General features: G+C 40.5%; 1 protein-coding gene across 1 annotated transcript in view; it reads right to left on the bottom strand.

Annotated features, from left to right (window-relative positions):
• The window catches only part of DYNC2H1 (dynein cytoplasmic 2 heavy chain 1), a 175,915-nt gene that overhangs the window by 103,779 nt on the left and 51,335 nt on the right, over positions 1-20,801 (bottom strand). Inside the window, exons 42-52 of the mRNA XM_063127107.1 lie at positions 20,164-20,423; positions 18,239-18,485; positions 15,390-15,541; positions 13,900-14,044; positions 11,849-11,951; positions 10,498-10,665; positions 10,271-10,401; positions 8,588-8,836; positions 7,319-7,427; positions 5,456-5,569; positions 4,853-4,995 (exon numbers count right to left, since the gene is read on the bottom strand). Of these exons, the coding sequence (XP_062983177.1) occupies positions 4,853-4,995; positions 5,456-5,569; positions 7,319-7,427; positions 8,588-8,836; positions 10,271-10,401; positions 10,498-10,665; positions 11,849-11,951; positions 13,900-14,044; positions 15,390-15,541; positions 18,239-18,485; positions 20,164-20,423 (1,821 nt within the window). The remainder of the gene's footprint in view (positions 1-4,852; positions 4,996-5,455; positions 5,570-7,318; positions 7,428-8,587; positions 8,837-10,270; positions 10,402-10,497; positions 10,666-11,848; positions 11,952-13,899; positions 14,045-15,389; positions 15,542-18,238; positions 18,486-20,163; positions 20,424-20,801) is intronic.

Consider the following 20,801-nt stretch of genomic DNA (forward strand, 5'->3'; position numbering starts at 1 on the left):
CTGCCAATATAATGTGATCCACAGTCAAAGTTCTAGTTGCAGAGGAGGAGTTGTTGTTATCCTCCATGCAGTCATCTTGAGGGTCGACAGATCTGCGTGTCGAACCCTGCCCTGGTGTCGAGACAGTAGCTTCGGTGTCGACGGGAGCCTGATGTAATCCCCTCTCGATAACCGAAGAGCGTGTGAGAACCACGTCTGTCGAGGCCACCACGGCGTGATCAGGATGCAATCGGAGTTGTCCATCTGGATCTTGGCTATCACTCTTGTCAACAGTGGAAAGGGAGGAAACATGTACAGGAGATTTCCTCTCCAAGTTCTGGTGAAAGCGTCTCCTAGAGAGCGCTTTCCTCTTCCTGCCCTGCTGCAAAACTTGGCGCAGACTGCGTTGTCCTCGGTAGCGAAGACATCGACAACAGGGCGGCCCCAGTACCGAAAAAGGCTTTCCCGCACTTCGACGTCGAGCTCCCACTCGTGGTCGACATGGAAGGATCTGCTGAGAGAGTCCGCAAAGACGTTCTCCTTGCCGGCTACATGGATCGCCGTCAGGTAAGTCCTTCTCTTTATGCACCAGTTCCATATCCTGAGTGCAGACCGGTTCAGAGGGTGTGATCTTGTTCCACCCTGCCTGTTGATGTATGCCACCACGGTAGTATTGTCCGTCGCGATCAAGACATTCTTGCCCTCGATCAACTGTGCAAATGCTCTTATTGCATTTTCTACAGCCATGAGTTCGAGATGATTGATGTGCTGTTCTCTCTGGGCTCGAGGCCAACGACCTTGAGCAGTAAGGGAGTTGCAATGAGCTCCCCATCCTTCTAAAGATGCATCCGTCGTGATCGTTACCGAAGGCGCCTGTTGTTGGAATGGAACGCCTTCGAGAAGAGTCGACATCGAGAACCACCATTTCAGCGATGCCCTGACTTGCTTCGGTAACGAAAGGTAAGTTCGTCGAGCATTGAGCCTGAGATCGAAAGTCCTTAAGAACCAGGCCTGCAATACCCTCATTCTGAGTCTTGCAAACCTGATGACTGCCGTAGTGGCTGCCATCAGGCCTAATAGTCTCTGGACTGTCCAAGCCGATACCTTCCGGCGGCTCTCGGTGTCGATGGCTAACTGCTGCAAAGTGTTCGCCCTGGTTGAAGGTAAGTATGCTCTTCCGTCTCGAGAGGATAGGGTTACTCCTATGAAGTCCAACCTCTGCTGTGGGGTCAAAATGGACTTTTCGTGATTCACCCAAAGCCCCAACGAGTCCAATAGGTTGAGGGTGGTTAGTATGTCCGTTTGAAGCGTCTCGCTGTTGTCTGCTACTAGGAGCCAATCGTCCAGGTATGGATAAACGTAAATGCCTTTCTGCCTTAGGTGGGCGCACACCACCGCCATGACTTTGGTGAAGACCCTCGGCGCCGTGGCCAACCCGAACGGAAGAACGGTGAATTGGTACTGGGATGTACCGATCGAAAACCGAAGGTAAGCTTGATGCGACTTCCTGATGGAGATATGGAAGTACGCATCCTTCAGATCCACCACTGCGAACCAAACTCCTTTTTGTAGAAGCTGTAGAATTGAAGCAACCGTTGTCATACGGAACTTCCTCGGGGTGATGAACTTGTTCAGTTGTCTTAAGTCCATGATCGGTCGAAGACCTCCATCTTTCTTCGGGACCGTGAAGTAACGAGAGAAAAATCCCTGATTGAGTTCCTCTGCGGGTACGGGAGAGATGGCTCCCTTCGATAGCAAGGTCTGTACCTCGAGCAGCAGAGGAGGGGATGGAGTCGTTACTTTCACGCCGGAAAAAGGAGGAAGGGCATCGAGCTCGATGGCATAGCCCGAGTTGATGATAGTGAGCACCCAGGAGTCTGTTGTAATTGACTCCCATAGATGGTAATGGGGTGCTAGGCGGTTCGCAAAAGGGGGTGGATCTGGGGCCGAAGAGTCAAACACGCTGCTTTTTAGAAAAGTCAGGTTGCCTCTTATCTTGTTGATATCGGCCCTGGTATGGCCTCTTCCTTTGCAACTGCTGCTGTTGCTGCCGAAGTTGAGGCTGGTACTGAGGCCGGTATTGCTGGTGCTGTTGCATTGGCGGTCTCATCCATCTCTTTGGCCTGTACTGCGGTGGAGGAGCAGTGAATCCCATCTTTTTAGCCGTTGTTCTGGCTTTGTAGATGGAATCCAGTGTTTCATCGGTGTTAGAGTGAAAAAGTCCCTCGCCATCGAATGGCATACTTTCTATCCTCCACTTGGTCTCATGGCTCAAATTAGCCGATCTGAGCCACGCGTGTCTCCTTAAAGATATTGCGCCCATCATGGACTTCGAGTGGCAGTCCACTTGGTGTCGAGCCGTGGATAACTGCTGCCTGGCGATGGCTGAAGCCTCATTTTGAAATACCCTCGCCAGTTCCTTCTTGTCCTCCGGGAGGTGTTCGCATAATGAACCCATCTTTTCCCATAGGAAAAGCTGGTACCTCGCCATCGTCGCTTCGTATGATGACGCTCTAATGCCTAAGGAAGAAGAGGAGTAAATCCTTCTGCCAGTCTGGTCTAATTTCCTCCCTTCCCTATCCACCGGTGCCGAATGTGCCTTTTGAGATTGTCCTTGGGCTGACTCAACCACTATGGAGTTAGGCTTTGGATGTTGAACCAAAAATTTTGCGCCTTCCTCCTGGACTCGATAAAGAGTCTCTAATCTTTTAGATGTAGCCTGAGTCACAGCAGGTGTCTTCCAAGACTCTTGAGCAGTTTGCTTCAATGCATGTGGAATGGGGATAGCCAGTCTTTGATTGGTAGTAGTTTGGAACACATCATAAATGGGATCCACAACCGATTCATCCGTTTGTTGGATATCTAGTCCCAATGCCTGTGACATCCTAAGCATATGGTCAGAGAACCTGACCATATCGTCCGACGGAGAGGAAGGGTCGTTATCGTGGACCTCATCCTCCGGCGAGGGCATCGTTGGAGTTGCAGACACCCTCGATTCCGAGTCTGACGGGTAGTCTTGCTCAGGAGAAGACATCGTAACTACTTGCAACTGAAGTTGGTCTGTTGGTACCGTGGGAACTGCCTCGGTCGATGCCGAAGGTTGCATACGGTGTCGAGGAGTAGACACCCTCGATGCCTGATGGTCAGGCGATGCAGGTGGTAATCGGCACATCCTTGTTACAGGTGGCGGTTGGGCGTAGTAGCCTTCCCGGGGACTCTCTCGATCCGGAAGGTAGTGTTGGGGACGGTATCGCTCCCATTCGTAGTCTTCGTATCCCAAGTGAGGATCGGAGTATCTGGAAGCTCCATCCCATTCACGGCGAGATGTAAGTCTTGGCGACGGTTGTATTGGGATTAATCCCTGCAACGTCTGAGGTCTTGTAGGCTGTTGGAAAGAGGCCGCTGACGCAGAATCTCTTATTTCGCCCTCCGAAAGGCTGAGCGAGCGCGTCGGTACCGTGGCCATCGGCACCGACTGAGATCTCGATGCCGAGGGAGGCCTCGACATCGAAGCGATCGGAGCAATGGGAGGAGTAGAATGACTCCTAACCGCCTCAGGCGCTCGAGGAGACGCTAGGGTGGATCTCTCAGCGTCCCTCTTTTTCTTCTTCTTCTTCTTCTTCTCCAGCTCAGAAGAAGGCTTAGGAGTTCTGGCTTTCTTTGAAATCTTCTTTGCCATAGAACTCGTCAAAGACCGGCCAGGTGTGAGGGGTATCTGTGCCCTATGAACTCTGGCTTGCACCTCAGTGCTGCGGTCTGCTGGTTTGTCGGTAACGGACTTACGAATTGCCGTTTTTTCAGTAACGGACTTACCAACTGCCGTTTTTTCCATACTGGGAGCCTCAGTAGCCTTGAGAGCTTTTTCCCACAATATAGAGCGAAGTCTGTCGGCTCTATGCTTCCTAGTTTGTTTTGTAAACGACATACAGTGGTGGCAGGCTTCCACCACGTGTCCTTCTCCCAAACAAACGAGACAAAGGGAGTGCCCGTCCGTCGGAGGAAGTTTCGCTCCACACCGTACACACTTCCTAAACGGGGCTTTCGCTGCCATACGGGCCTCAGGCGACCGAAGTCGCTGAGAGAAAACTATCTACAATTAAATTTTTTTTTTTTTTTTTTTTTTTATAGATAAGAAAGAAGTAAGAAGAATTAGGAAAGATTGAAGAATGAACAGGTTTAAAGAAAGATTAAGTAAGTTAACTAGAAGAACGCTAGAGGTTCGGTTAGCTGGTCTATGCACAACGGCGGACGACGAAGAACTGAGGTAAGGGCGGGAACCCCATGGACATGCGCGGTAGCGTGGGGGGAGGGGTTCCCGCCAAAAACGTTCCACTCAGCTATAGTAGGTTCCGGTCTGGTCTCTGCGCAGGCGCAAAGCCCATATGTGTGATGCATAGAGACCACGAAGAAGAACCTACTCTGACTGGTTCAATTAAATTATACACACTTTGAGAAGATGGAGCTGAACAAATAATATAAGGAAAGATCTCCTTATGGTAGGTTTGCTAGAAAGGAGTAATTGTGTGGTATCTCTTGAAGTTACAAAACCTTCACACCTTAAAAGCAGAACTAGAGAGGGGAAAGGAGGTATAAGCTACTGTAGCTGTGGAAAGAAGAAATGAATTATAGTGGTCAACTGGTCTGCAAGGCAAAGAAAAGTTTCAGCTTTTTATAGATAAGAATTCAGTAGTCATCTTGTTCACTTCCAGAATATCTTGTTATCCACAGCAACTGCTATTCCAGCCTCTATTTGGTAAGTACAAGAAATCACAGAACTATGTTAAACATATAAATATGTAATCAACAGAAATTAATACTATTAGAAGATAATAAATAAACTGAATACAACTTTATTTTTTCTCCTTGCACTTACCTTTTTCATACTGCTTTCAGACCAACTTTCCATCCATAGCACTTGGCATTTCTTATGAAGCGCAGGATTACTTTCACAATTTATTGTGAAATTCAGGTTAGTAGAATCCATAATCAACACAACATGAAGATTCTGTTGGATTCCTAAAAGTTATGATACATACAGCATTAAAAAAATCATAAATGTTGTGTTACCATCTTACATAACATTTAAAAATTATATAGCTACAAAAAATTATTGCCTGGAGGTTATGGCTACAGTATAATCAGCAATACTGGGTTAGACGGACCAATGGTCTGACTTGTTATAAAGCAGCTTCCTATATTCCTATGTTATCCCTGGCAGATATGCTACTGGTTCTTTCGGTTAACAGCTGCAACTTCAGACAACCAACCAGGATTTTAAAACTCAGTGATGAGTTGCATAGAGTTGAGTTGGAAAACTAACTGATAGGACAGCTGTCATTACATATTGATATAGCCTCCTGAGAATCAGATCCTAGTTAAAGGTATCTTTTTTTCACATACTCTTATAAACTTGCTATGTTTCTCCCCATGCTTCTTTTGTAATGATTTACATACACATATAGTCTGATTCACTTACTGTAAGTAAAATAGTTGAAAACTGGTCCTGTAAATCCATCTTGTGATGCTTGATCTTTCAGAGGGGACAAGAGTGGCTCTAGTTCTTCTATTGTGTACAATCCAGGAACCTCACCTGTTTCAGAAACAGTATTTATCTGCTTCATATGTGTCAAGTTAAAATAAAATTACTAAGTGAGCAATTCAGTGGTGCCAGGGTAGGTGTCTCAGGGATAATAAGATGGCTCATAAAACCCCTTCTGAGGTCAGAGAGAACGTTCTGACCTCAGATGGAGGAGTTGGAGATCCGACGCCCTGACCCTAGCCACGCACAGCCAGCACGGAAATAACCGTGCTGTCTGCCCTCCAAGGTAAGAAAATCAGAGGGGGGAAAGGGTCATCCCGGTGGGTGGGCATGGAAGGAGACCAGAGAACTCAGGATGTGATTTATCCTGAGCTTCCTAGATCCCCCTTTTCTCCCCCAAGTACCCTCACTAGAAGGGTTAAAAAGCCCATCTAGCTAAAATACAGGAGAACAAAGAACAGGGAGGCAAAGATCGGCTCATTGCTCTTGCTACCAGACTGGCTTCAGCACGGCAGGACATAGGAATCTCAGAAGCCCTCAAGTTCAGAGGCTTCCAAGCAGTGAGGGTGCAATTGATAGGGTTGCTCTTAAAAAAATTGAACATTCTGTTTTATGAAAATTCAGCAAATGTTTTAGGCCTTCTTTATTATTTTTGAAAATATTCTGTTGATTCCCCCTGCAAACATAAAACTTACCTGTTCAGCAAAAAAATCATTAAGATATCTTCTTTTTATTTCACAGGAAAAAGGAAAAGCCCATCATCCTCCATTTCCCCCAATAAAATTGGCTTCTAAAGGAAAAGCTAATACTCTTCCATATCAACGCAAAATAACAATTATTTCATCCATTTTAAGAATTTATTTAAGAGATCAGAAGCTTCCACTTCCACTTTAGTTGGACCACAGTTTAACGTATCAATCCAACCCTAAACTATGGAGAAGAGAGTGGGGAGCACAGGCACCCAAGGTTTCCACTGGCTTATTCTCATAGCAATAAAGCATGGGTTAGTATTATGTTCAAACAAGGCCATTGTCTGAGACTTTATTTCCTGTTTCAAACGTCATCTGTATCCAAATCTTAAAATTCAGGATATTTTCATATAGCACCAATGGATCTAAGGTGCCTCACTATACAATAAAGTAATGCAAAACCCATATGACCACGGGTGCTAGTAGTTCCGCTCCGTTCCGAGGGGCTCATGCCTAATGCAAATGTGGCTCGTGCACAGTGAACCCCCCCTGTGAAATCTGCATGTAGTGTGGCCCCTCGCACATCCTGCTTCGCTGTCTGCGTCTCCTTTCTCCTCCCTAACTGTGTGTCTACACCCAGGGGCTGCCTTTGCACCGCACTGATTGACTGAGCCGGGCTATCCGTCATCCTGCTGGCGGAGGGGCTGTCCTGCCTGTTTGGCGCAGAGGAAATTAATTTCTATTAAAACTCGAGCTTTAAACTTCTTGGAAATTTCGAAATTTTCTACACATCTACACTGCTCAAGCTTCAGTTTAAAACAAATATGAGCAAAATAGATCTGGTAGTTCTCAAGTAGTAAGCCTTACACTACTGTATTCTTATATAAGATATTAATTAATATACAGTGCTGATCTGCTCTGAACACAGCACAATATGCTATACTGCATGACAGAACTATTTTTTCCATTCGTTTTCTAAACAAGCATTACTCAACACACTTAAAACATCACATCACTCAGAATCCAGTGGCTATTGAAATCTGCAAAAGCCATCACAATGCATATTTTTATACTGTCCTTATATACCATTAAACTATTATATTCTTCTTACCTGAAGATAATAAGCTGTTGATCATCTCAAGAAACGTAGACTGGACAAATTGATAATCCTCAAGCAACAACACAACATGTTGAGCTTCAATACCCGCAAGCTGCATCACCTGGAAAAAGTTAAGTCATTTTTTTTTAAATTTTACAATATAGAAAATGCATTTATACACCTCTAATAGCCCCTTACAATGAATATGAATATTTATGGCAACACGTATATCTTAGATTGCTGGATAAATGACACTCACTAATAATGCACATGAAAGATTTAAAAAGATTTCAAACGTCAGTTCAGTATCACAGAGTCACCCCATAAACAAGTGGGGAAAAGCCACATAATATTTCAACATGAAAGATGCACACAAATGATTTAAGGCTACATGCAATTGCATGTCCTGCTCTTCCACTAGTGAATATTTGTTGAACTGTCAGCTTTGTACACATACAGCCCAATACGTCTAAACTTCAACCACATATAGCACAAAATTGCACTGTACAACCTGTGCAGTTCGGGCTTACAGGCAATGAACTCTAAGTGACTAGATCCCTGTACAAACATGTCTAGACACATGCAAGTAATCCAACACGCCTAAATGGAGGGCTGGGCGGTTATACTGCAGGACGACAAGCCCTGTGTCCCTAGTCATACAAAACTTCAAACATCTGCAATAGGGCTACAATCTTTTTTATTTAAATAATACTTTCAACTGCACACTTGAGGCAGAACTAAGGTAGTTTAGATGATTATTTCCAATTATGAAGTGACAAGACACATTTTTAAAAACAACAACAACAAGAACAACAACACGATTCATTTGAAGTTAGCATGTTTAGCATCATAAATCACTGGAAATATATTTCATAGAAGAATTCAAAATATCTTTAGGGAAAATAAGTTTATGACATGAAGTAGCTGACATATTCCTAGTGATACTATCGAGAACAAACAAGAAAGGACTGAGGGAAGAAGCAAACAAACCATAGGAAGAGGAATGGAAAAGACAGATAACAATTTGAATAAGGTGAATGATATGAATCTAGACATTGTTTCAAAGCTAAAGAAGCTAACGGATGAGAAAAAAATCCTGAAAATGACTAAATTGCTATTCATTAATAGGGTACACTTTACAGTAATTTAAAAATGTTTGAATAGTTTGGGGTTCAGTTCATTTGGCATATAGAGAGTTTTATGATGCCACATTTTGTAATCTTTCAGTGGTGACCTTATGTATTTAGCTTTTTGGCGCAAATAACATATATTACAACTTACATGCTTCAGGTCATTTTTGAATTGTTTCATTTCATAGCCTCTGGAAATTTTGGGCGTAATCAGAACAGCTCCATGCATGTGACTAACTAAAGATGTAATAGTTCGACGGCCCACTCCACTATGGCCTGCTAACAGAAGTGAACCTCCAGGAAAACTCAGTACTCTGTCAACTCTAGATACATAATCGAGGACTTCTGAGAAAAGCAAAATTTCTATTTCGCGGTTATCCCGTCCATAGTGAATAATACCCTAAGTGGAGGCAAAAGAATAAATAAACAACTGTAAATTAAATACAGTAAAATTGAACAGTTTAGAAATCATCTTAGTGCATCCCTGTGGTCTGCTATGCACTAATTCTTAAAATATTCTAATCAAAATAGGGAATTAGAAGAAAAGCTTTTTATATTCTAGAGTTCCCAAATTCATTTTTCAGAGGATTCTCTTCTCAACGGATTTTCGGTGAGGGGGGGGAGTTTGAACAGCTGAGTGATCTGGTGGCCTTAGAGCTGCTGTGAAATGTATTCACACAAAATATTGGTTGTGCTGTACATTTTTTAATACTCAATTTTTATGCTGTTCCAAGGCTGTTCCACACATACTTACTGGGAGAAACTCCAATGTAATATTTACTTCTGTGTAAACATGCATAGGATTAGGTTGCAAAGTTCTTATTCATTTGTCACAGATGATTAAGTGTAATGAGTGTAATGGCAGATTGGCACAGAAGTTCACCAGATAATGATTCTATCATCCAGAGATGACTTTTATGTGTTAAGAGAGGTCGATTTATTTATTTATTTATTTATTTTATTAAATTTATATACCGCCCCATAGCCGAAGCTCTCTGGGCGGTTTACCAAATTTTCAATTTCCCATTGATATCTTAAAATTTGCTGGTTCACAGCTGAATCTGTGAACAGACTCCATTGAAAAGAATTTGTCTGAGGTGATATGATATCAAATAAAGTTTAACCTGATGTCACAGTTATTAAGTTTATTTATTTATTGTATTTACTGAATATCCTGCCTTTTTTCCTCCAAGGAATAAATTAAGTGACAATATGCAAATATAAGCCAGCGCTTAGCCTAAATAGCCAACTTTAAGGAATATCTGTTCTTCCATTCTCAGTCAGGAAGCTCTAGACACAACTTTGGTGTCACAGTAGTTCTTTTCATCTGGGAATTCCCCTCACAACAACGTAATTTAATACATAGTATACAACAAGTTATTCTGGAAATGCACACTAAAAATGCAGACTGTTGCCGCAAAGGAAGTTTTGAAAATGTGTCAACAGTAAATGGCTCAAAAAGGAGATATGGGTTGGGCTAAAATCTCAGTGGTCAGGGGTGGAACATCTCTGTCCTATACACTTCTACAGATACTGTTTCCACTCTTCTAAGTCTATTGACTTTCTTAACTACAATTGCCATGCCTTCCTCTCCTTCCATTCTTCTAGCCACTAGGTCACCGTTAATAGACCCCCCAAGTATTTGGAAACCTGTGTCTTACAAACAGAAAATTATACAAAACAGAAATGCACATGCTAGCTAAATTCACACAACTTATTCTGCAAGCAGAATGAGGGCACTGTTGAAGCACCTCTGGACTCAAGCAAACTGTATTATTAATCTAAATGTAATCTAAAGGTAACCTCTTTAATATTTCCATCTGTTTTGATATACCTTTCTAATAACATCTTTTAAATCTGCTGAATTAAGCTTGCCAAGTGGCCTTCCATGGGGTGGCAGTGTCTGTCCTGGTGCCATAACAGTTCCTAGTTCGTGACGAGCTCCCCATGTTACATAGAAACTATCTGTGGAAAAATAATGCAAGTCGGGTCAGCAGTTTATATTCTGATACAACAATTACTAGAAAAGATTAAAAGAAATCTACACTATTTTTATTTTACCTGCCATGTTATCCAAAATATCAGATCCCCAATCTCCTTGAAAGACTTTCATTAAAATGTTATCAAATACATGAAGTTCTTTGGTTCCAACGATTTTGTCACGGAAAAGACGGCGTGCTTCATAAGCAACAATTTCTAAGACAGTATCTACCGTGTGTGTTGATGCCCCTATGAAGTACACATTGATACGTAATTATAAATTACAGAATTCAACATCTGAAATTCTGTATTTCAATATACAAAGTTAAAGCAGAAAGTGAAGCTACATACCACAAGGAGACCATCAAGGTGCAGGAGAGAAATAAAAAACAAGAATGTAAATAAAATAAATTCATTCTAATTATACAAGTATGTGATGAAATGCAGGTCTTCATAAGCAATTTAGTGCACAATCCTATGCATGCATAGACAGAAAAAATCCTAGAAGTCCCAGCATCCCCCAACCAGCTGGGAGTTACAGGACTTTTTCTGTGTAAACATGCATAGAGTTGTGCCCTAAAAGAGTCCAAAATAAAGGACATCAAATATAATCCTTGGATCCCCAGTAGAGTGTTCTGTGGTGAGATTCCACTGAAACTACCATTAGGCCTATTAATAATAATACACCTAAAATCCCAGCCAGAACAAACTGCCTAATTTGTCTTAGAAATAACCCCAACACACACAAAAAACCCACTCAGATCTGCTTCTGTTTGAATAGTCCAAAATTGTTTCCCAAAAGAAAAATACTTGCTTAAAAAAAAGCAGCACAGAATCCTGTGGCACCTTACAAATTTATTGTAGCATTAAGTGTTCATAAACTAGATCTTACCTGGTCCGATTATTGCTAATCTTTAAAGTGCCACAGGATTTTTATTTACTTGTTTACATTTATTTTTATTGCAGCAGGCAAACAGAGGTATTCTCTGGAATTTGTAAAAAAATGATGTCAATTAATATCATTCTCTCTATTTCTGATGTTCAGTCATGAGTGACATTGCTTGGCTAGCCAAAATGCCACTGCCTCCAAACAGAAGTACAAAAAACTTTAGAAATAAACTTAATAGGGGGACCCCAAAAACAGCCCGATGAAAACTAGCCATGCTCAGGAGGCATGGATTGCTGATTGACAACTGAGGAAGAAGGAATGGAATGAAGTGTCATATAGGAAGCCATGTCTGACTGCACCAGTGAACAGGAGCATACACACTGCAATATTTTTTCTTACTAATCTTAAAAAACGTCCTATATATAGAATCAGCATACATAAGAGACATCTGCAAAGAGTCCAAAGAAGCAGTTATATAAGTGGAACTTAGGCAAGAAAGAAATCTAGGTGCTTTGTCATACAGAATAAGCCAGAATTACTCACCTCCTGTTAAATCATATCTGAACAAGCCTAGAACCCACTGAGTAAGAATGCAAGGTGTAAAGAGGTAGTGGCTGTAGTCATCGACTGTGAATTTCACTCGAATCTGGAAATACATATGAAATCAATACATTTTTAATCCTACTTTTGATTTCAGCAATATAATGAGACAGTTTTCCATTTCTCTGCAAACCAGGGGAGGCTGGTGGCTCTGATGTCAGTGGGGCTGTAATCCACTCTCAAAGAGCCACCCCAAGGTGCTGACCCCAGGTTCTGACTTTTGTGTACAAATTTACATGTGAAACAATCCTATGCATGTTTAATCAGAAATAATTAATTTCAGTGGAACCCTATTCCCAGGTCAGTGTGTATAGGATTGATGAATTAACTACTGGGCTGTCAAAACAATGTCATTCAGCATACAACCTTCCTTTCACTTGTAATATATATAGTTCATCCTCTAAAAGGCACTTAGGGAACTAAATGTTCATCAAAATAAATATGGCTACAAGGATGGCAGCTGGCCAGCCATCTGTCAGGTATGTTTTAAGATAGATTCCTGCATTGAGCAGGGGGTTGAACTCGATGGCCTTATATGCCCCTTCCAACTCTACTACTCTATAATTCTACTTGGATAACAAGGAGCTTAAAATCATTAAAAGAGCACCTTCTCCCTCATCAACCTGCCCAATCACTGAGATCATCAGATGGATGCTCCTGGTGGTTCCACAAGGACTCAAGGCCCAACTGGAGTCCATCTGGAGCACAGCCTTGAGTGTGGGGGCTCCCTTTCTAGGGAACTTCCTGCCTTTGGAGTTTAGGCAGGCACCAACAGTCCTTGATTTACTAGCCATGCTTTTTATTGGTATTCTGTTTTTTAAAAACTTTTTAAAAACTTTATATTCTTTTTATCTTTTATTGTTCACTGCTTCAGAATCTGTTTAGATGTGGAGCAGTATATAAAGGTTGTAGATAGATGGATAGATAGATAAAATTAAGGCTTGGATAGAGAAGGCTGCAGTATACATGTGCATAATCAGTTTACAAAACACTGAGGAGACATTTAGAATCAAATACATAACAGAATAAATTAATTTGAGCCACTAGGCATTTCACTATTTCACAAGATATATTTCAGTGGAATCAGGCCCAGGTATTTTATTTGAAATTACAACTTCATTTCTGTTTTAAAGTGGAGACAATCAATTGGGCAACTGGAGTTTAATGAGACATGCATTTTAAATCATTAACATAGTAATTAAATCTTAATAATTCTATTATCGAAGCCTCAATACAGGTGCCTTTTGAGATATTGAAGTAAGTGTGGGAAAGTTTTCAATTTAAGATAGCAAACGCTCATTGTGAAAAGGAAAGGTCATTTTCTTTTCTACTCCAATACAGCAGAATCCACACAGCCATCAAAATAAGCAATTATACTCTTTGTTTGAAGCCCCTCTGATTAGAAATTACCCTCACTGACTTAAAATTGGCCTTCCATTTAACTGAATAAATTGTTACTTGAATAATCTACAAAACAAGGCTTACAGATCCACAATTTAATTGGACAACTATTTAACTGGACAACCAGGCATGGAAAACCTTTAAACAAGATCAATAAGCACATATGAAGAGCCCTGATAGATGAGACCATAGGCTTATCAAGTCCAACATATGTTTCACTACAATGGTCAACCAGATGCTTCCTAGGGGCTCATGAGGGCAACAGCCCTGTTATACTGTTACTCCTCAACAAGTGGTATTCAGAGGTATACTGCTCTGAACATGGAGGTTCCGTTCAGGTAACTTGTAGTAGTATATGTATTTGTCCAATCCTTTTTTAAAGCCATCCATGCCACAGGGCATCACCACACGTTATGACAGAGAAACATGTTATGTATTGCTTGAGGGAGAAAAATCTATCTCTGCAACTTCCACCTTCTCCTAGCCAGAACAGCTAGCATTAATGGGGAATGCAGCAACCCTGGAACAGAAGACATAAATGCTGCAGAAAAATTGACCTGAAGTCATTAGAACCTGAATTAAAATGTTTATACCTGCTCATAAACTTGAACCATAGATCCTGCCAATTGATGTATTTTTGCTAAGGATCCCCAAGCAGGATGGTTCCTTAGGTTCTTGTGTAGAACAGGTTCTAAGTAGGCACTATAAATTGTTTGCAGCTGATCTCTTTCTGGATAACTAGAAAATAGAAATATAAAAATCAATTAAACTTTTACAGTTACTTTAGATTTATTTGTATCATTTACTCAGAACTACAATTATCACTATCTGAAAAATTAAATGCAGTTTGGCTTTCTTGAAGATTTTCATCTGAAAGACTGAACTAGCACTTAGTTGAGAGTGCCAAAATATATAAGCTCCTTAATTATTTTTATCAGAACCCAACAATATTTTATAATAAAATTATTATTATTATTATTATTATTATTATTATTATTATTATTATTATTATTATTATTTTGCATTTATATACCACCCCCATAGCCGAAGCTCTCTGGGTGGTTTACAAAAGTTAAAAACAGTAAACATTAAAAACAAATATACAAAGTTTAAAAACATAAAAAGCGTAAAAACAACAGTATCCTTATAAAAACAGCTATTCTGGGGTCTGTTAAAAACAAACAAATTCAGCTCATGTTGTTAAATGCTGTTAAATGCCTAGGAGCATTTAAGAAAATGGAAAAATACAAAGTACATGAGGTAATTTAAGGTCATGTAAAATTAATCTCCCATGTTTGGGTACTCAACAATATATTCCAATACTTTATGGATAATCTTGTTTGAAAATACAAGTTTAATATTATATCAACTTTTATTTTCAAAAAAAGAATGAGAACTAGGAAATGTTCAATACAAAAACACAAGACTAGTTCTCTGTGGGGGTTTTCCCTTTCTGTCTAAGTGTCAGCCATACTTTCTCCAAGCCTGATAAATCTGTTTTAAATTTGATCCACATGTTCAGTTCTGAGGTATAAATGGGGGCCTGGGAGGCTCCAGAGAGGAAGACAATAGTGCTGAGGCTAGTTTTGTGCCTGTCACCTGCTAGCCCTTTAACAAACTGGTTTTAGGAGCCAAATGATAGTGTTCCATTTGACTTTGCAAAGTCTGACATTTGGGGAGAGCTACTGGGTTCCTACTGAATGTCATCTAGGAACCAAGGAAAGGAAACAAAAGAGGCACCCAAACTGACAAAGGGCCATACTAAAATAAAAACTCCAGAGAGAAGGTGAAATCATTCTATTAGTAGTAGTAGTAGTAGTAGTAGTAGTAGTATCCCGCCTTTTGCCCAATACTGGGCCTCAAGGCAGTATTTCAAAGTTTAAAACATATTTTAAATGTTTTAAATTCTACCCTACTCTCATATTACTATGTTCCTGGGAATTGTATATATTTTACTGTAACTGGCACACATTTCCTGCAACTACAGGAAACAGGGAATAGAGATGAGTAAAGGAGTGGAAAGAAAGCACAACTACAAAGGCAGCTTGTGACAAGGTCAAGAAAATATGCAAATGATACTCACTCAATTGCACAAAGGCGGACAACAGAAGTAAACCTAGAAGTGAGTTTATGCCTTCCCAGTGTTCCTCCAGCAGACATGGAAGCCACAATTTGGATATTCTCTAACCCAACCCATTCAAGATTTTCATCATAAAATCCTTGATATGTCAGCACCTGGGGGACATAAAATTTATAATAAGCACGTGCAATTAAAACAAATTGTCAACACAGAGGCATTATTGGGATTTTACAAATATGATATTCTGTGACAGGGATGGGGAACCAGTGACTCTCCAGATACTTTTGGACCCTTCCAAATCAGCTCAAATCATCACAGTCCAGCAACATCTGGAGGGCCACAGGTTCCCCACTCCTGCTATATGGTATAGTGAAAACTGTGTTAACTTTGTACAAAAAACAAAGCTAGTCTCTACAGGGAGACTGTGATAAACTGGTATGTCGGAACCTGGGGTAGGGCAGGATGCATGACACCATTTCGTCTATATTCCTCAGAGGTAGTGAAGAACCTCATCCCAACTGTGAAGCACCGTGGTGGGAATGTGATGTTTTGGCCTGCTTTGCTGCTTCAGGGCCTGTATGGCTTGCCATCATTGACACAGCCATGAAATCTGCATGGTATCAGATTCTAGAGAATGTCAGCCCATCCATCTGTGAGCTGAAACTGAACGGAAAGTGGGCCATGCAACAAGACAATGATCCTAAACAGACAAGCAGATCTATAAAAAAAATAGCTGCAGAAGAAGAAATTCTGTGTTTTAGAATGGCCTTTTCAAAGTCTGGAATTAAACCTCATCGAAATGTTGTGGCAGGAGCAGAGCAAGCTGTTCATTCAAGGAAGCCCTCAAATGTCAATGAACTGAAGCAGTTCTATAAGAAGGAATGGGCCACAATTCCTGAAAACTGATGTGAAAGACTGGCCAACACTTACAGGAAAGGCTTGGTCATTGCTTCTCAAGGGGATGCCACCAGGTACTGAATCTAAAGGTTCACATACTTTTTCACACAAGGATATTGAATGCTGAATCAGTTGTGGATAAATAAATGTTGAAAAAACATCATGTTTGTGTGTCATTTGTTTAGTCCAATTATCTGTTGTTCTTTATCTAGGATTATGGGGTTAGATTAAGATCTAATAACATTTGAAATTGGAAATATATGACAATCCTAAGGCTTTCACAATTTGTTTTATTATTATTATTGTCCATTGTGGTTCCACAGGGCTCTGTCTTATCCCCTATGCTGTTTAATACCTACATGAAATTGCTAGGAGACCTTATCCAGAGGTGTGAGCTGAGGTGTCATCAATATGCTGATAACACCCAGCTCTACCTCTCCTTTTCATCAAACCCAGGTGAGCCAGTGAGTGTTCTGAATCAGTGCCTAGGCACAGTAATGGACTGGATGAGGGCCAATAAACTGAGATTCAATCCAGACAAGGTAGAGGTACTGTTAGTACTGTTCATCTGCCCAGCTAAGTGATGTTCAACCAGTTCTGGAGGTGGTTGCACTCTCTCTAACGGATCACCTTGATAGTTTGGGGGTGCCAAATTATCAATGTGATCTTTGGCTCATGGATCTAGCATTGTCACTAGAGGCACAGGTAAATTTCATAAATCTGTTATCAGTTTAGGCTTATACACCGAACTACATCCTTATATAGACAGTGATGGCTCCTAGCTACAGTTATCCATGCTCTGGTAACCTCTCGTCTAGGTTATTGCAATGTAATATATGTGGGGCTGACTTTGAAATTGGTCCAGAATTTAAGCTGGTCCAAATAGGGCAGTGAGACTGTTAATGGGGACTGGCCAATATGAACATATTATGTTAGTGTTTTGTGATTGGCACTGTTTGCCAGTCCATTTCTGGGCCTATTAATATTCAAAGCCCTAGATGACTTGGGACAGGTTACCTGAAGGATCATCTCTTCCTATATATATGCCGAATGCAGGAGCTAGTGTAATCACTGGAACACCTAGCTATGCCCACATAACACCTGTGTTAAAAGAACGGCACTGGCTGCCTATTAATTACCAAGCCACGTACAAGGTTACTTTATTATCATATAAAGCCCTAAACAACTCGGGAGCAGGATACTTAGCAGACCACCTTCCCTTATACATACCCAGGTGACATTTAAAACCTTCAGAGGAGGTCCTGCTAGTCATTCCAAAAGAACGGAACACTGCCATGAAGAACCTCGACGGCAGGCCTTCTCTTTAGTGGTACCCACCCTCTGGAAAATCTTCCCACATGCAGTTTGCGAGGTAGAAAACGTAACATTTTTAAATGCTTCCTGGGTTTTACTTTGGTTTTACATGGTACTTTTAAACTGTTTAAAGTTTTATATTTTGTCTTGTCATGTTGTATTTTATGGTTTTAAACGTCCAGAGAGCATCAGCTATCGGGCAGTATAAAAATGGAATAACATAAGTAATAAAACAGTGTGGATTTTTAAGATTGTCTTCAGCTGTTCTTTTCCGGGTGCCCCCACCAAACAAAGTGAGGTGGGTGACTTCTAAGGAGAGGGCCTTTTCCTTTGTGGCATCCCAGTTGTAGAATGACCTCCCCAGAGAGGCTCACCTGGCGCCTACATTGTAGTTTTTTCGGCACCAGGTGAAGATCTTATTTTCCCAGGCATTTTATTTTTTCAGTTTCTGCTGTTTGTAAAACTGTTATGGTTTTAATTGTTGTAAACCACCCAGAGAGCTTCAGCAGTAAAATAATGTAATAAATAAATAGATAAATAAAATATATCTGACTCAACAGGAGACAACAAGAAGAAAGTTCCTTCATATTCTACAATCTTGCAAGGAACAGTTACAAAATTCAAAGTCAAATTCTATTCACCTGCTGCAGGAAAGCCACAAGTGTGCTAGTTCCCCATTTATCAGGTTTGGGCAAATTGATATCCTTTAGGTATAAAACCAGCCTTTCGCAATCTTTGGGCCTGTATACTCGCCCAGTATTGGTGCTGATAACCAAGCATGTCTGACTTAATTTTTGAAGAAGATGCCGGGACGTAGTCTGTGCACTGCAGTGTACTGTAGCAATCTGAGTGGACCGAAGCTGAGAAAAGGCATAACGGAGTAGCATTCTAAAAAAAGAAATGAAAAGAAGCAGGTTTTAAATGCTATACAGCACTTTTAAGGAAACCATCTGTCTCAGCCAAATGAAAATGTGTATGTCAATTATAAAACAAACCAATATCCCTGTGCATGTATACAGGATTTCTTTTCAAAAGTATTAAATATAATGTAACTTAGCTAGAAAAAAACCCCAAAACAGTTCAAATTCTGCAGGTTTCCTTGACTGTTTTAATTATTTGAGAGGAAAACTTCACAGTATTCGGAGCTCCTCCAATCAAGGAGCTTCATAGTATTCGGAGCTCCTTCAATCCTCCCAAATATATTATTTACTTATTAATACTTTTGTCTCTCAACCTGGATGGATTGTTCTTGCATTGCATTCCTTTTCTGAATTTTCCTCTCATCTGACTAGCTCTCATCTGATCTAAATCCTGTCCTTCCTCACTGAACCTATAACTGGACAGCAATACACAGCTGGAAACTACTCAGCACCATCATTGAGTGAGAGTTCAAGCTAAGGCTGTACCTGAACCTGCACACACACCTCTAAATCTGTGTAGGTGGGGCTAGGGCTAGTTCTTAAGAGTTCAGTTCAACTCTAGGTTTGCAGGAGGCACATCTAGTTTCCCCAAGTTGTCCCAGATTACCAATACTCTGATTCTCTGGAACCAATTGGTTTGGTCTGGTCCTCAGTGCTGAAACCCCATTGGTGCAGCTTTCAGCTTCCTGCTACGCCTTTAGACTTTCAAGCCACCCGTTTCGACTACTGCAGTATATTTTCAAGACAATCCAGGTCCTGCACTAAATCTGAAGTGATCTCCTAACACAGTGCATCAGCTGGATTTAGAGCAAGTGCAAGCTTACTCAGAGAAATTTAAGTTTAACCTCAACAATTAGGGGATGCTTCCGAAATTCTCCTCATCCAAATTCTTTTGTTGTTATTGTTGTTTCTTTCTTTTTAAAAAATAAAATAAAATTGGTAGTTGCAAATTATCTGGTCTCGTTTCCAAAGTTGAAGCAATGCATTACGAATTTTGTTCCATTTTGTATTTTCCAAATTATGTTCAATTAATTTACAACCCCACTGTGGCTTATTACTGGTATGCATGTATGCAATGAAATAAAAATCTTGATGTGATCATACCCGATTGCATTCAGATTATTTTTGTATGATGAAAAGTGTTCTTGATGCAATCATACATGGTATAGCTGTACTTTTATATAATTATTTAGAGCAATGGCCTCAAAAACAAAAATAGCTAACCTCCAATAGGTGAAGGCACCTTAAGAAGAAGAATCATGCATGCATGCAATCACATCAAGATATCTTTTTGACAGTTTGGTCAATGTGCATTTGTGCATCAGTAATAGAGAAAGAAAAAGGATACAAATTAACTGAATGCTGCAAATTAACTTTCAGAATTCTCTTATTTAGCCTAAAATAGAGCGCTTAGGTATAGAAATGCACAGTATAGAAATGCAATCAACCAATCAATCAATCAATGGAATACAAGGTTAGTGAACTCTTGGAATAAAGGGGAAATTCACTTGTGCAGCCATTGCATTTTAGGCTGTAGAACGGACCCATGGCAGAAGATATGTTTTTCAGGTAATACTATCAACATCACTTCTAGTATATAGTGGTACTGTTTTAGTATCATAGTTGGTATGAAAAAAAATCCTTACCCTTTTCCACATCCTTCAGGCCCAACAAGAAGAAATGGCTGCTTAGTAACAAGGCCTAGCCAAGGTTTAAAGTAATCTAAACCTCTTTGCATATCAGGTGTTTGAATAACCGGAAGAGTCTGAACATTGCTAAAATCATCAGCAGTCAGGTTTTCAGGTTTTTTCAGCTGGTACGATACTAGGCGTTCAGTATCTGGATCGTAATAGGTGTCCAATAGTTTGTTGGGATTTGGTGAAGACTCTCGTGCCCAAGTAAAAACCTTAAAATATATATTTTTTTAAAGAATTTAAAATTAAAATTTTATAAAAATGCACTCCTAAAAACATCAAACATTATTATTATAAAACACAACATGCAATTGTTAAAGACACTTAGATACAGACAATAACCATGTCTTCCATCCAGGCTTCTAGCAAATTCTCCCCCAATGCAACAGCTTAGAATATGTAAAATATGCTCCCTTCAGCGCCACTGGTTTGGATCCAGACTTGTTTTAGTCCTATTGAAATCCAGACTCGCCTTAGTCCTACTGAAATCAATGTCATTTAAGTTAGTCATCAGTACTAACTTGTCCTACTGATTTCAGTGGCACTAAAGCATTACTAATTAAGTTAGTTCCAAGTCACTAACTCTAGAT

The sequence above is a fragment of the Elgaria multicarinata genome, chromosome 5, assembly GCF_023053635.1.
Source record: "Elgaria multicarinata webbii isolate HBS135686 ecotype San Diego chromosome 5, rElgMul1.1.pri, whole genome shotgun sequence".
Taxonomy (NCBI): Eukaryota; Metazoa; Chordata; class Lepidosauria; order Squamata; family Anguidae; genus Elgaria; species Elgaria multicarinata.